The sequence below is a fragment of the Heterodontus francisci genome, chromosome 23 (assembly GCF_036365525.1).
Source record: "Heterodontus francisci isolate sHetFra1 chromosome 23, sHetFra1.hap1, whole genome shotgun sequence".
Taxonomy (NCBI): domain Eukaryota; kingdom Metazoa; phylum Chordata; class Chondrichthyes; order Heterodontiformes; family Heterodontidae; genus Heterodontus; species Heterodontus francisci.
Window position 1 is genome coordinate 18,209,937 of NC_090393.1, and position 16,876 is coordinate 18,226,812.

A 16,876-nucleotide genomic window follows, 5' to 3' on the forward strand; every position below is an offset into this window, starting at 1 on the left:
TGGGCTCTTTAAAATATGCCTAGCTGATGCTAGGGAATCTTCTAACAGAAGCTGCCATTATACCTGAGCAATCAGCCCCTGCAAGGCATCCTCTTCCAGTAGATCAGAACAGTCCAGTAATACAAACATAATCAGAATGTATCCAGGAGGTGAGATCAGTCAAACAGAAAGCATTCCATTTCCACCCACCACCCCCCTACCAGGACATAAAAACTCCATGTGAAACTCCTCACATTCGCAGCTGGACTCTTCTAGTGTTAGATTGCTTTGGGGATTTGTATTAGATTTAAATGGAATAAAGATTTCAGCACAGCCTTGGGTTCCCCAGAGAACAGACACCGCACTCGAAGCAAGCTGGTGTTGCAGATACTTATGAGGTAAATCTCATTGCTCACATTGTCAAACTATAAAAGGAATTCTCAAAGCACCACTGCTTTCCTCTATAAATCTCTAACTGAATGAACCCTGCTATGTGCCATATGCTACTGTCCAATAAAAATTTGATGCTTACCACACTTGCTCCTTCACTGTATATGTGAGGATGTATTCATTACAACGGTGATAAATCAATTGTTTTAAAATTGAATATTTCTGTGTTTTGGATTTTGTAACTTTGTGAAGGGAGTGGAACTATTCTGCTGCTTACCGAGGTGTATCAATGCCTCCCAGATTGAATATATCATAGGTTAGATGCAGGGCACGATATAGAAAAACATACATAGAACCTACAACATGGAAACAGGCTGTTTGTCCCATGTCCCATTTCATGTTGGGTATCCTCCACACGAGCTGCAGTGCTGATCCTGTGTGCCCACTCTGGTCCCAAACCCTTTTGTTCCTTTTCCCTTCAAACGTCTATCTAACCTGTCCTTAAATGTAGACATGGCCTCAGTTTCAATCACTAACCTTGGAAATACCCTCCACAGCCTCACAACCCTCTGTGTAAAACAGGCCTCTCCTGCTCTCCACTCTAAATCTCTTACATTTAATGTTGTATCTGGGTCCCTTCGTTCTGAATCCCTGAGCCACTGGAAACAATCTGTTTCTATTGACCTTGTCCCATCCCTTCATAAATTTAAACATCTCTGTCAAATCAACTCTGGATCTCCTCTTTTCTAATGCAAATAGCGCTACATTTTCAAATCTTTCTTTATATTATACTTTGATAGACCAGGCAGCATCCCAGTGAATCCTGTACCCTCCCTTTTGCATCAACATTCTTCCTATAATCTGATTGTATTTTTTTGATGAGGTAACAGCGAAGGTCGATGAAGGGAATGCAGTGGAGGTTGTCAAGATGGATTTTAAGTCAGTGTTTGATAAAGTACCACATAAAAGGCTGGTTAATAATACTGAGGCTCATGGAATAGGAGGGTCAGTGTCCAACTGGATAAAAAAATTGGCTTAAGGACAGAAAATGGCAAGTTGTGGTAAATGATTGTTTTTCAGACTGGAGGATGGTAGACAGTGGTGTTTTCCCAAGAGCCACTGTTTTTTTTTGCTCTATATAAATGATTTAGATCTTGGAATACAGAGTAGAATTTCAAAATTTGCCATTGATACCATTGATAACTTGGAGGAATGGCAAACAGTGAGTATGATATGAACTGCCTGCAACAGGGAATTGATAAGCTTGCAGAATTGGCAGACAGGTGGCAGATGGAATTTAATACTGACAAATGTGAGGTGATGCATTTTGGCACAAGGGATAAGGTGAGGCTATATAGGCTGAATGGTGCAATTCTAAAGAGTGTGCAGGAACAGAGGGACATGGGGATGCATGTGCATCAATCTTTGAAGGTGGCAGATCATGTTGAGAGTGGTTAGCAAAGCATATGGGATCTTGGGATTCAAATGTGAGGTAATGCATTTTGGAAGATCTAATGCAGGTGGGAAGTATACAGTAAATGGCAGAACCCTTAGGAGTATTGACAGGCAGAGAGATCTGGGCATACAGGTCCACAGGTCACTGAAAGTGGCAACGCAGGTGGATAAGGTAGTCAAGAAGGCATATGGCATGCTTGCCTTCATCGGTCGGGGCATAGAGTATAAAAATTGGCAAGTCATGTTGCAGCTGTACAGAACCTTAGTTAGGCCACACTTCGAATATTGTGTGCAATTCTGGTCGCCACACTACCAGAAGGACGTGGAGGCTTTGGAGAGGGTACAGAGGAGGTTTACCAGGATGTTGCCTGGTCTGGAGGGCATTAGCTATGAGGAGAGGTTGGATAAACTCGATTGTTTTCACTGGAACGACGGAGGTGGAGGGGCGATATGATTTACAAAGGTTTACAAAGTTATGAGCGCCATGGACAGAGTGGATAGTCAGAAGCTTTTTCTCAGGGTGGAAGAGTCAGTTACTAGGGGACAAAGGTTTAAGGTGTGAGGGGCAAAGTTTAGAGGGGATGTGCGAGGCAAGTTTTTTACACAGAGGGTGGTGAGTGCCTGGAACTTGCTGCCAGGGGAGGTGGTGGAAACAGGTATGATAGCGACGTTTAAGAGACATCTTGACAAATACATGAATAGGAAAGAAATAGAGGGATATGGGCCCCGGAAGTGCAGAAGATGTTAGTTTCGGCAGGCATCAAGATCGGCGCAGGCTTGGAGGGCCGAATGGCCTGTTCCTGTGCTGTACTGTTCTTTGTTCTTTGTTCATAAATAGAGGCATTGCGTAAAAAAGCAGGGATGTTATGCTGAACCTTTATAAAGCTCTGGTTAGGCCACAACTGCAATACTGTACCCAGTTCTGGTCACCACACTTTAAGAAGGATGTGAGGGTCTTTGAAAGGGTGCAGAGGAGATTTACCAGAATGGTTCCAGGGATGGGGAATTTTAGTTACAAGGTTAGGTTGGAAAAGCTGGAATTATTCTCCCTTGAGCAATGGAGATTGAGGAGAGATTTAATAGAGGTGTACATGATTATGACAGGTTTAGATAAATTAGACAAAAAAAAACTGTTCCCATTCACTGATGGTACAAGGACGCAGGGGCACACAGATTGAAGGTTTTGGGAAAGAGATACAGGGGGAATGTGAGGAAGAACTTTTTTACATAGCGAGTGATAATGACCTGGAACTCGCTGCCCACGAGGGTGGTAGAAATGGAGACAATCAATGATTTCAAAAGGAAGTTGAATGAGCACTTGAAAAAAATAAACTTGCAGGGCTATGGGGATTGAGCGGAGGAGTGGGACTGACCAGATTTCTCTGCAGAGAGCTCTCATGGATGGCCTTCTTCTTTGCCATGCCACTGTTGAATGTGGAGCCCAAAACTGCGCACAGTTTTCCAGCTGTGGTCTTATATTGAAACACCATTACCTTTTGCTACAAAACTGCATATTCCACTAGCTTTTTTATGGCATTATCAACTAGAACTATTGCACTTAATGTCATCTTGATCTCTACTCTTCCACGCCCGACCCTCATTCACTGTACAATTATTACTTGTTTTTACCAAGATGTGCCTCATATAGACATTGAATTACAATAGTCATGTTTTTTGCTTATTCTACTATCTTATCAGTATGCCCTTGCAGATTTCTTTGGTCTTCTTAAATATTTACTATGGCTTCAGCAAATTTTGACTCCACTCCATGTAGCCCTCATGTACACAGTGACCAAAGGAAGTGCCAGAACGGGATCCTCTGGGTCACCATTACCCACTTCCAACCACTCTGAAAAAACTTCCCTTAACTTCTACTGTTTCCACCATTCCAGTGAGTTTTTAATCTATTTGCTGTCCTCCCACTAATTCTATATCCCTTAATCTTCTCCAGTAGTCTCTGGTGTGATATTTTGTTGTAGTCTTTCTGAAGCCCACGTAATCACATCCGCTGAAATCTCCTGTATCCATGTCCTCCGAGCTCCATCAGGTTTGTCAAGCATGGTCTTCCTGTCTGAAATTCATGTTGGATCTTTCTCATTATTTTTGCTTCATCTAAATATGTAGCAATTTTATCTTCAATTAAAATTTCAAAATTTTCCCTACCACAGATGTTAACTTGTCTGTAATTAGCCAGGTTAGCTTCGTCTGTCTTTTTGAAATTGTGTATTACTTTGGTCAATCTCCAGTTGTCTGGCAATGCATTGATTCTCAATATACCCCTGAAATATAGGGGCCAGTTTTAATGCCCCTGCCCAGGAGCAAAAGGTGAGTTGTTAAATCGAGCTGGGGACTTACCTGTGCCTGTCCCAACCTGATCCGGCCAACTGCAATTTTAAATTGCAAGCGCACGGAGCTGGCGGGGTCCTCTGGCTGGTGTGCTCCTCCAGGCCCTGCAGGGAAAGCTTGGGCCTTCCCCTGCCCTGGGCTCCCCAATCTCCCCCAACCACGATGCCTCCCCTGGAGTCATCCAACCCACTTACCGTTCCCGTGAGTTCTTGGTGGCAGACGTCTACTGTCTGAATTCCCACTCCCACCCACCATCCAGGCAGTGATTCCTAACTTCCTGCTGGAAATGAAATCCGGGAGTTAAAAGCTCTCCCGGCCTTGACATGCAATCTTTTCTCTCTCCCCAGCCCCCAAAGCATCAATCCCGTCACATGATAAATCCAACCCATAGTTTATAGCGCCGGTATGATTTCCTTCCTCACTTCCCTCGGAAGTTTTCGATGTGTCCCCTTAGCTTAGCTAACCTCTCTAATACTTCCTTATTATTTATTATATATGTAATTGCAGAGGCTAGATAAGCATATGAGGGAGAAGGGAATAGAGGGTTATGCTGATAGATTTAGATGAGAAAGGATGGGAGGAGACTTGAGTGGAGCATAAACGCCAGTGTGGACAGGTTCGGTTCAATGGCCTGTTTCTGTGTTTATAATCTATGTAATCTCTCATCTCACTTTTAACCAATTTGGACTCACCTCTTCTCCAGTAACCACCTCTTCTCCAGTAACCACCTCTTCTCTAAACACTCATCCGAAATACTTACAAAGAATGTGCTCCCCCCCACACCCCGCCCGCCACCCCCCCCCCCCCCCCCCCCCCACAGTTTCTGCCATTAATTCACTACTTTGTTCCTGCAGGGGTCTCACTTCACAATTATTCATCCTTTTCTATAAAATACATTACTGTCCTTTTTAATAAAGCTTCCTTGACCCCACTATTTGCGTTAACTGGCACACAACTGGGAATCTGGTATGTTACTGAGCATAAGTCCAAAGCATATGAACAAACCCAAACTGATGCCAGCTTTGAGTGACAGAAGCAATGTGGTTCAGAGAGGCAGTGTGGGAGGTGCAAATGTCACACTGGTTACACTTTACTTAGGAATGCCCTACTCGGGCGGGAATCTAACTCATCCTAGACCTGGCCTGGGTGTTTCTAGTGTTTGAGACTGGCACTGAGTATTTAAAATAGAAATTTGCTCCATTCACAGAACTTGCATCTAATACCTTGATGAGCGCAAAGTTCAGGATTATGTTTTTTTTTAGTATGGATTTGTCAGACTGAATTTTTTTTTAACCTACTAAATTCAGTTTTTCACTGCCACTCACCCAGGTCTGGAAGCGTTCTGGCGCTTGGTTTTTTAAGGGTTTGCCTAAACAGGTGCTGCCAGAACCTATGCCTGTTAACAAGGCAAGTCTAGAGTCTTCTAAGGGAGAACATCCTTCACAGGAGCCTCCAGGTCCAGAGCAGAAAACGTCTCACAACTGGACTCAGAACAGAGGTGAGTGAAAATTCTCTTCAGAATCTGAATTGGGGAAAAACTGGGTTCTTCCACATGAGTTGGGATTGAGCCATTCAGATTAGAAGGTCTCTGGTTTAGTTCTCACTAGTGCAAGGTTCCTGCTTCCTTTCCCATCAGGAGCCCTCCTGGAAAGTGCCTGTATGTAGATCCTGAGGACAGGATCACTTTTGTCTTTTGCACTTCCATGGTCACTGAGTCGGCTCACACATGAAGAATGTCTCACTGAGGCCACATTCTTTTCCTAATTTTAAGAATGTGTCTCATAGCTTTTTCAAATAAACCTTTTCCAGAAATGAGTTTAAAATGCTTTGAGAAAAATTAACCATTTTTACAACGTAATTTATTCAAGAGATGATTTTTATATACTGCAATCTTAAAATCCCCAAATCCATTCGCATCTGAAGCAGAAGTGGGTCACTTGGTCTGTAAACAACTGTGAAGACTCCTCCCAGATGACATTCCTGTCACTAATATTCAAATACCTCTGTCCAAGTATGTGTCTGGAGGTTAGGAAGTTAGCTAAATTTCTCCTCCTATTATCTGACACAAACTCCTTCTGTAATTCTGCCCCAAATGGGATGTACAAATCTAGGCCAGGATGGTAGATTGCAGCCAGTTAGCCAGTGTAAGGGAAGGACAATGGCAGGGGCATGGCTCTCAGGGGGTTTTCCCCCCTTCCCAATGCCAGGTCCCTTGATCAGGCACTACGTGCCTTTAAACGAGAGATTCCCCCCTGCCAATCTCGGAGCCGGCAAGCAACTCACACGGATTTGCTTGGCATGCTCCCTGTGTGGTGACAGGCCCACCCGCCACTGGGCTAATATCGGCAGAGGCAGGATGAGGCCCTTAATTGGGCATTAATTGCCCATCTAAGGGCCTCAATTGGCAGTGGAGCGGGAAGGCTGACCACGGGCCTTCCCGGCAACAAACTTAATTAGGGCGGAGGCGGGAAGGGGTGAGGTTCCCCCGCCACCCCCCACCCCCCCACCCCCCCCAACCACCATCCTGCCCGATTAAATGTGTTCCATTTCTCCAAACTCACTGTGGGGAAAAGCATAAAATTACACCCTGCCTCCCCACCCCCCCATGTGCTTTCATTTGTAGATTATAAAAGAAAAGACCCTAATATTTTGAAAGTGGAGGTGGCTCATTGAGATCCAACAATGAAGTGTCGTTGTCCCACGTTGCATTGAACATTTGACTCTGATTGAGGAACTGGAATCTTTAAATATATAAAATTCTCCTAACTAATATATATATATATATATACACTGAATTCTCCTTATATATATATATGCACACTGAATTCTCCTAACCAAAGAATGCAGTTCCTGTCCTGTAGAGGACCATTAACAAGAGACGAAATGACCCCTACCTTATTAACATGCTTCTCATGTTTTTTCAGCTAGCTCCAGTGACGTGTTCATCTGTACACAATGGGCATCAAAATCATCCATCAACAACTTTGATTACCTTTTTTAAATGTCTGCTGAGGTTTCATATTTAAAAAGTCTGCTCGCAATTCACCATGCAACCCAGCTGTGCAATTTTTACATGCCTGATTATGCAAGGTACATTGCACACCTTGTTACGCTGCATTGATATAATCTCTCCATTTGCATTCTGCTGGTGAAACTGAAGATTATTTTTAGGCTTTATGATTAAATAAGAGAGGGCTGTGCACACTCTGCCCTATTTCTCATTTACTTCATTTTCTAAATTATGTGCCATGATCTTGTTTGCTTCACATTCATTCAAGCACGGGAATACTCAGGTGGGAGCAGACAGAGTCTCTATGGTACTGCTGTTCGTTCTGCTGGTGTCAATGCTGGTCTTAGGGGTACCTCGAGAAGGATCAACTGCAGGTGCTTTGGAGTCCCCAGAGATCGAGGCTGATCCACAAATCGAGAACACGCAAACTCCCCATGAATAATACTGTGATCGAATGAGTAGAATTTGTGTGCCCTGGGTGAAGTCATAGATGAACGAATGCCATCTAGATTGAACATGTAATTGAGTGTTTTATGGAAAGTGGGTGTTAGATGCTGTGTATTGAGCAACACACTTTATAATTCCCAGACATTTAGGGTCGTACTTTTCTCTGAAACAAGTTAAATTCCCATTGATCTGTTATGTTGGACTCATGCAGATTACTCGTTTTGAAATTTGTGTTCTGAGAATGTGATTCCATTAATGGGAACTGGGCCAAAAGCATTATGTGTAGAAATGTCTTTATGGCAGGTCTGCAGTTGCTGTGTTTCTACAAAATAGCTCAGTGTCATTTTTGAAAGGCTCGGTTATACACACACTGAAGAAATATGCGTTTATTTCTCTGACTGTAGAGATTGGTGAGAGAGATACATGGAGGTTATTTTTAAAATACAGGTTGTAAGCACATCCTATTATTCAGGTCATTTGGAGCACATAGGAGGGCTTCCGTGAATCTGAAATAAAAACAAGAAATGCCGGAAATACTCAGCAGGTCTGGCAGCATCTGTGGAGAGAGAAGTAGAGTTAACGTTTCAGGTCAGTGACCCTTCTTCAGAACTGACAAATATTAGAAATGTAAAAGGTTTTAAGCAAGCAAGTGGCTCACCACCACATTCTCAAGGGCAATTAGGGATGGGCAACAAATGCTGGCCGAGCCAGCAATGCTCACAACCCACGAATGAATAAAAAAAAATGAATGGCTGGTGTAGATGTATTATCATAAATCATTGTTTTCTGAATGCGCTCTGGGAAAATGGATCTAAAATTGCAGACAAAAGAGCCTGTTATCTGCTGGGATTAGTTGTACCTTTTTTTCCTTCCAAGCGCCTATCTCTTCTAATCCCCGCAAATTGCAAAACTTTTCATCTAGCAAATTGTGTTCACTGTTCACTTATAAAGCTTCATTTTCAGGCAGAATTGAACCGATTTTCTTCAAATAAATGAGCTGTTTTTGTATTAAATTGCTCCTGTTTATTCACGAGCAAATCATTAGGAGACTTTGAGCTGCCATGCGGCAGCCTGGTGAGCGATCTCAGCCGTGCATCTGGGTTAACAAATTATAAAGAGCTTAATAGAAATACTTGCTTAGCTATATAATATTTAACTTACACAGTGAACAGCTGATTAAGGTGGATGCTTGATATAAATACGCAATGGTATTGGTCTTCTTCATTTTGTAACTTAATATAACAAAGTAACTAATTGTGGAAAAGTGTCCATTTACCCCCTAGAGCAGGCCTCACACTTTGTTTATTATCCTTCACTGTCGCTGGGTCAAAATCCTGGAACTCCCTAACAGCAGTGTGGGTGTACCTACCTCACATGGACTGCATGGTTCAAGAAGGCAGCTCACCACCACCTTCTCTAGGGCAATTAGGGATGGGCAAAAAATGGTAGCCTTGCCACCAATGCCCACATCCCATGAATGAATAAAAATAATAGCCTGGTAACATTATACTATAGTTATCCTGAAGTGTTGTTCCCACTGGGGTTTTCCATTTACTGATTTCCTGCGTGGTGGCTTGTTTTAGATTTAGCTACCAGGCAAGTAACTAATGAATGAACCCCACCCCCAAGAATATTATTCTTCTGTTTTGCTAAGTTCATTTTCCTTGAAATCTGCACGGATATGCTGAGTCCTGGTCTTACGCCTGAGTTTCTGAGATGGTCTTGGCTGACCCTCCACCTGTCCCTTCTAAGGTCATTGGCGTAAGCAGGGCAAAGGTCAGAGGGCATGGACTCTGAGTGACGGGTTTCCCGTGCTGTCTTTCAGACCTGGTGTCCGGTTGCCAAAGGTACACCTGATCAAGTCTGGTTATTGGCTAACTCACCAGTGGTTTTGGGGCTTACTAGGCCAGGTTCACGTCCTGGACCCACAAAGATCTGGCCGTGGAATGTTTCTGTTTTTCTGTTCAAAGTGGTCCCCATTGTAAGGGGCATCTTGAGTTTCGTTGGCATAGCGGGAGGGAAACCTGGCACTTTTAACCAAGATGAGTGAACAGAAGACAGTGAGGCAGTGTCACTATTATTTTCTGTGGAAGGGATTTTGGGATTATGCTTCAGTGGAGTCTTTAAAAACAAAGTGAATTTACACAACTTTATTACCAAAAGGGCCACCTGCTGCAGACATTGAAGGTACATACTGAAGCCAGATAAACCAATTTGTGGAACATTGCAACCGAGACAATGAGGGCCAATTGTCTTGTCCCAAGACTATTGCTCAGTTGATGTTTCCTTTTATTTCCGATCCAAAGGGAGTTGGAGAGGTGATGTTTTTTATTGATAGGCCTAATGGTGAATCACTAATAAGGAGTATGTCAGCATTACAGGAACTACAAGTTTTTAAGCATAAGACTGCAGGATGTAAGACTGAGACCTGGAGCTAGATGTTAAAATGCAGTTTTTACCTTTAGAAGAAAGGAAGGTATACCAAAAGCAAGTAACGCAGCACATGAAGGGATAGGGTATGTAGTTTAATCTTTTCCCCATATTATTTGGAAATGAGATGCAGTGTGTGGAATTTGCTTTGCCTGTTACTCTGTGCATTAAGTTGCTGACTCTGATGTAAAGCAGCTTAATTATTCAGTTCCGGCTACCTCACCAAATGTTTCAGTCCGCCCTCGAAAAGATTGGAGGTACAAATGTGAGGACACATGTGGAAGACTCAATATCTAGTTCAGATCATGAGGGGGTTGTATTGTCACACCCCAGAGTTACAGTGTTGTATAACTTGATATCGAGTAGTATGGGCACAATCCTGAATGTGAGACACACAGACCACCTCTGGGAGTGACGGGCACCCAAGAGAAAATCTAAGACAATCAAATAGGCTCCTTTACAATGTGTAATGCTTCTGCCAGTTTTCCTTTACTCCATTGAGATAGACCAGCCAGAACCAGAGAAATATTTGACCCATTGTTTCCCTTGGGAACCAGAATCGGTATCCTGCCAATGTCAAAGCCCCCCAGAGAATTCAACACTGTCCTCAGTAAGTATCTGTGGTCTCTGGATGAGTGGTGGTTCTTCTGTGGCTCAATCTTCTCAATTGGTTCCGTTTGAATAGCTTATCAGACCTCACCTGAATGGGTAAATGGACTTTAGTTTAATATTTCCCTCAGATGACTTCATTTGTGAAGTGATTCATTTTGGAAGATCGAATTTGAATGCGGAATACGGGCTTAAAGACAGGATTCTTGGTAGTGTTGAGGAACAGAGGGATCTTGGGGTCCATGTCCATAGATCGCTCAAAGTTGCCACCCAAGTTTTTTTTTCTAGAGATACAGCACTGAAACAGGCCCTTCGGCCCACCGAGTCTGTGCCGACCATCAACCACCCATTTATACTAATCCTACACTAATCCCATATTCCTACCAAACATCCCCACCTGTCCCTATATTTCCCTACCACCTACCTATACTAGTGACAATTTTTATAATGGCCAATTTACCTACCAACCTGCAAGTCTTTTGGCTTGTGGGAGGAAACCGGAGCACCCGGAGAAAACCCACGCAGACACAGGGAGAACTTGCAAACTCCACACAGGCAGTACCCAGAATCGAACCGGGGTCCCTGCAGCTGTGAGGCTGCAGTGCTAACCACTGCGCCACTGTGCCGCCTGATAGGGTTGTTAAGAAAGCGTATGGTGCGTTGGCTTTCATTAACAGGGGGATTGAGTTTAAGAGCCGCGAGGTTATGCTGCAGCTCTATAAGGCCCTGGTTCAACCACACTTGGAATATTGTGTTCAGTTCTGGTCGCCTCATTATAGGAAGGATGTGGTAGCTTTAGAGAGGCTGCAGAGGAGATTTACCAGGATGCTGCCTGGACTGGAGGGACCTACGAAGAAAGATTGAGGGAGCTGGGGCTTTTCTCATTGGAGCGAAGAAGGATGAGAGGTGACTTGATAGAGTGATACAAGATGATGAGAGGCATAGATAGAGTGGATAGTCAGAGACTTTTTCCCAGGGTGGAAAGGGCTATCACCAGGGGGCATAATTTTAAGGTGATTGGAGGAAGGTTTCGGGGAGATGTCAGAGGTAGGTTCTTTACACAGAGAGTGGTGGGTGCGTGGAATGCGCTGCCAGCGGTGGTAGTAGAAGCAGATACATTAGGGGCATTTAAGTGACTCTTGGATAGGTACATGGATGATAGTAGAATGAAGGGTAGCTGGTTAGTTTGATGTTAGAGTAGGTTAAAGGTTCGACACAACATCATGGGCCGAAGGGCCTGTACTGTGCTGTACTGTTCTATGTTCTATGTTCTATGACTGCACCTTGGACAAGGCAATATTCCCTCGGTACGGCACCGATTACACGTTCAAATCCTGCAGTGGGGATTGAACCCACACCTTCTGACAGCAGCTAGAATGTTACCAAGCTGAAATTGTCCAACTTGCTACTGTTCAGTTGGTTAGACCACTTAGTGAAAATGTGTTTTATTTTGATTCTTTAACTCATTGTCACTGGTAAATTAACCTTTGAGCATCAGACCAGCGGTGAGATTGATTTCCCACCAAGGGAGCTTTCGTTGCTTTAGATGGAAATGTTCAGCCCAGGGAAGGTAGAATGCCTTAGATATTCTCGTATCAGTCGTTAGGATGTCTGTTTGGTAGAAGACAATGATAAGATAAACCTATCTACAGGAGCCATCCCTATGAATGTATTTGTCAAATTTTTATTTGTTTTCCACACACACCGCACAAAGATGATGTGAATTGAAAATGAATAAAAGTGACACCCTGCTAGCTCTTATGTTTACAAAAGAAAATGCTTTGCAAAATCCTTTCCGAGAAGTTTTGCACTCAAGGGAAATGTATTGAGGCAGCTTCAGACTTGTTTCATACTGAGCCCTTACTAGCGGCTGATAGAGGAGACTTTCTGCCTGATGTGGTACTGTCTCAAATCCTAGAGGTGAAAAGATAATGTGCTAACCCACTACGTTGCCCTTTGAAAGTATCGTCGCCTTGTGGTTATGTTAGCGACCCAAAGTTTGTGAGTTCAAATCTCACCGTGGCCAGTTGTAAAATTGCATTGAATAAATCTGGTAATTTGTAGGGTAGCACGTAAAAATAATCAACTAGCTCATTAATGCTCTTTTAGGTCTGGCCTACATGTGACTCCAATGTCACACTATGTGGTTCGCTCTTATTGCCCTCAAAGAAACTAGAGATGGGCTGTAGGCAATTCAGTCTGGAGACATCTGTGTGTGGAGAGCAAATCAGAGGGATAATGCTTTCCACTTTCTGAGCTCTGTTTCCTAATCAATCTGCTCCTTGTTTTGAATCATTCCACCTGACTCCCACCCAAAGAGACACGGAAGCAGAGTCTTGTCATATTCCTGGGATGTCCCAAAAGACATTCCAGCCAATGAATTACAGTGCAGATAATGGGATCAAAGCTGGGACTCTCCTAATCTGAATGGCTCAGTTGTACACTGGGCAGAGCATGGACGCACTAAACTAACAGGGAAGCCTCTTCATCAATCTATCTCTTTCTGTGCTGTTAAACGCTTTTGCTTGCTTGATCATCAGACTGTAAAGCTGGCCCATAACAGTCTGTATTCTTTTCATTTTCTCCTATTTGTGCTTCTCAGGTCAAGCAGAGGGTGCTATCCCTGCTGAGCAGGCCTCTTATGGTAAGACAGTTTCAGCAGAAATACAGCATGTTAAATCCCAGTACGTGCATGTGAATTGTATTTCCAAACAAGCTGCCAGAGAATGATGATGGGGACTCCTCCTGGAGCTGTTTGACATGGTTGCTTGTTAGGTTTGAATCCCTGAAGTGTGTTGGCCGTAGAATAGCTGCCTGCGTCTAAACTGCTAATATTGTCTTTCTTATTCCACTGTTGCATTTCCACAGGTCTGTGATTCTGCTGTCAGGGTAAGGGTACTGGTCCTCACAACAATGTTGGTGCCAGGAGCTGGCGCAGTGTCACTGCTCTCCCAAACTAAACAAGTAAAAAATACCATGTATGACAAGGAGTAGTGCCCATAAGGTGCACATTGGTGACTAGAGTACAACAATAGTGACTGGTGCCGGGACCTGGTCAGGGAGATGGGTCACTAAGAAAGAACTGATTCTACAAGGACTGCAGAAATGTCGATTCATTTGCTTTTAAACCTTTGATTCTGAGCACAGCTATTGAGAATGGTGTATCTTTTCCGCTACCCAACCCCTAGAAGGTTTTGTCCCTCCTCACTTGAAGCTGGTAACTGGCTGGGATGTGGGTTCAGAGGTGCTTGCTGTGCCCTGATATCTCAAGCAAGTGTCTATTCCTTTGTTTTAACTGAAAAACTGTGTGAGTATTAGCAGAGTATACCACCATAGAGGCATCATTGCAGAGCCTGATACCATCCCCACGCACACATACAGTTTGTCTCACATACCCACATTTTACAGATGGAATAAGCTGGAATACGACCTGTCTATTCCTTCTGTAGCTCAAGGGAAACGTAGATTAATTCAAGCTACCCCAGCAATCACTAACAGAGAATCAAACCTGGGGTCTTTCTATTCTGGTAGAATTTAATGCCTCGCCACAAAATACTGATGCAATTACTAAATTTAATAATTTATTTCATTTCTATAATTCTGCAGTTTAGTATCTGGGGAACATCCAGAAAATGAATCTGTGCTATTTTAAAATTCAAAAATGTACATGCACTTTTGAAATTATAAAAGACACTTTGCTATCAATTGACATAGAAGTGTGAGGTGATGCATTTTGGGAGGACTAGCAAGGCAAGGGAATATACAATGGGTGGTAGGACCCTAGGAAGTACAGAGGGTCAGAGGGATCTTGGTGTACTTGTCCATAGATCACTGAAGGCAGCAGCACAGGTAGATAAGGTGGTTAGGAAGGCATATGGGAAACTTGCCTTTATTAGCCAAGGCGTAGAATATAAGAGCAGGGAGGTTATGATGGAGCTGTATAAAACGCTAGTTAGGCCACAGCTGCAGTACTGTGTACAGTTCTGGGCACCACACTATAGGAAGGATGTGATTGCACTGGAGAGGGTGCAGAGGAGATTCACCAGGATGTTGCCTGGGCTGGAGCATTTCATCCATGAAGAGAGGCTGGATAGGCTAGGGTTATTTCTCTTAGAGCAGAGAAGGCTGAGGGGAGACCTGATTGAGGTATACAATGTTATGGGGGGGCATAGATAGGTTAGATAGGAAGAAACGCTTTCCCTTAGTGGAGGTGTCAATAACCAGGGGGCATAGATTTAAGGTAAGGGGCAGGAGGTTTAGAGGGGATTTGAGGAAAAAAAATTTCTGCCAGAGGGTGGTTGGAATCTGGAACACACTGCCTGAAGGGGTGGTAGAGGCAGGAACCCTCACAACATTTAAGAAGTATTTAGATGAGCACTTGAAAAGCCATAGCATACAAGGCTACTGGCCAAGTGCTGGAAAATAGGATTAGAATAGTTAGGTGCTTGATGGCCGGCACGGACACGGTGGGCCGAAGGGCCTGTTTCTGTGCTGTATAACTCTATGACTCTAACCTTTCCTCCTCACCCACCCTTCCATGGTTTTGGATTTTTATTTCTGTGTTCCTTTCTTGCTGAGTTCCATGAGATTTCCTGAGTTTGGCTCAAACATTAGCATTTTGCTTCAATGAATAAATAGTTGTCCTCTCCTTTTCCCGTCATTCCCCCTGCCCCACAGCACCAGCCTGTCATGAGAAGAGGAATTTTTTTTAATTGCTTTTAATTTGAGGGTGATGCCCACATTTCGCAACAATCGCTGCACATTTTTAATCTACACATAGAGTCATAGAGAGATACAGCACTGAAACAGGCCCTTTGGCCCACTGAGTCTGTGCCAACCAACAACCACCCATTTATACTAATTTTACATTAATCCCATATTCCCTACCACATCCCCACCATTCTCCTATCACCTACCTACACTAGGGGCAATTTACAATGGCCAATTTACCCATCAACCTGCAAGTGTTTGACTGCGGGAGGAAACCAGAGCACCCGGCGGAAACCCACACGGTCACAGGGAGAACCTGTAAACTCCACACAGGCAGTACCCAGAACCGAACCCGAGTCGTTGGAACTGTGAGGCTGTGGTGCTAACCACTGCGCCACTGTGCCGCCCTTAAAACTCCTTAAAACTTACCTCTTTTTGTTGAAGTCATCTACCCTAATATCTACTTAGTTTATTGAAATATATACTAAATCAAACATAATAAATAAAGGGGCTGTGACAACCCAAAGCTTCTGGTGGGCCCCTAACAATTCCTGATATCCCCAGTAAAATATAGCTTCATGTCACGCCTTTGGCGTTTTGTTGGTCTTCCCCCTTGGCAATGTTTCTTCAGGTGAGAAGGTTCTGCTAACAGTTTTTGGTTCTATGTTGCACAGGAGATCCAGCTGAGAAAAGAGGAGGCAGCAGAAAGTCAGGTAAGTTTCTTCACTCACTGAACAATATTTTCCAGGTGAGGGTAACATTTATTTTGGGCAGAGGGGCCGGAGAAGAAGTACTTTCTGAATAAAACTATATCCTACCTTGTGGTTATTTTTAAAAAAGCTATATGTAGAATAGACTACCAGAGAAAGTAGATACCTTTAAAAAGATGCTTGAGGATTGTAGTGCTATTAATAGATCATTGATTCACATGAGGTTTAAGAGAGTATAATCTCATACATTACATAGAATTAACATGGAATTTACAGCACAAAAACAGGCTATTTGGCCGAACTGGTCTATGTTTATATTCCACATGATCCTCCTCCCACCCTATTTCATCTAACCCTATTAACGTATCCCTCATGTATTTATCTTGCTTCCCCTTAAATGTACCCAAGCTATTCGCCTCAACCAGTCCGTTTGCTAATGAGTTCCACATTCTCGCAACTCTCTGAATAAAGAATTTTCTCCCAAACTCCTTATTAGACTTATTAGTGAAATATAATATACCAGTACGCCTAGTTTTGGACTCCCCCACTAGTGATTAGATTAGATTAGAGATACAGCACTGAAACAGGCCCTTCGGCCCACCGAGTCTGTGCCGAACATCAACCACCCATTTACACTAATCCTACACTAATCCCACATTCCCACCAAACATCCCCACCTGTCCCTATATTTCCCTACCACCTACCTACACTAGTGACAATTTATAATGGCCAATTTACCTATCAACCTGCAAGTCTTTTGGCTTGTGGGAGGAAACCGGAGCACCCGGAG

The 16,876-nt window shown here is 43.5% G+C and overlaps 1 protein-coding gene and 1 long non-coding RNA gene across 2 annotated transcripts in view; one reads left to right on the forward strand and one right to left on the reverse strand.

The window, feature by feature from the left end:
• The window catches only part of rph3ab (rabphilin 3A homolog (mouse), b), a 95,242-nt gene that overhangs the window by 15,163 nt on the left and 63,203 nt on the right, over positions 1–16,876 (forward strand). Inside the window, exons 4-6 of the mRNA XM_068054789.1 lie at positions 5,500–5,668; positions 13,269–13,310; positions 16,051–16,089. Coding sequence (XP_067910890.1) covers positions 5,500–5,668; positions 13,269–13,310; positions 16,051–16,089 — 250 coding nt within the window. The remainder of the gene's footprint in view (positions 1–5,499; positions 5,669–13,268; positions 13,311–16,050; positions 16,090–16,876) is intronic.
• The window catches only part of LOC137382617 (uncharacterized), a 97,578-nt gene that overhangs the window by 11,455 nt on the left and 69,247 nt on the right, over positions 1–16,876 (reverse strand). The gene's annotated exons all lie outside the window — the stretch shown is intronic.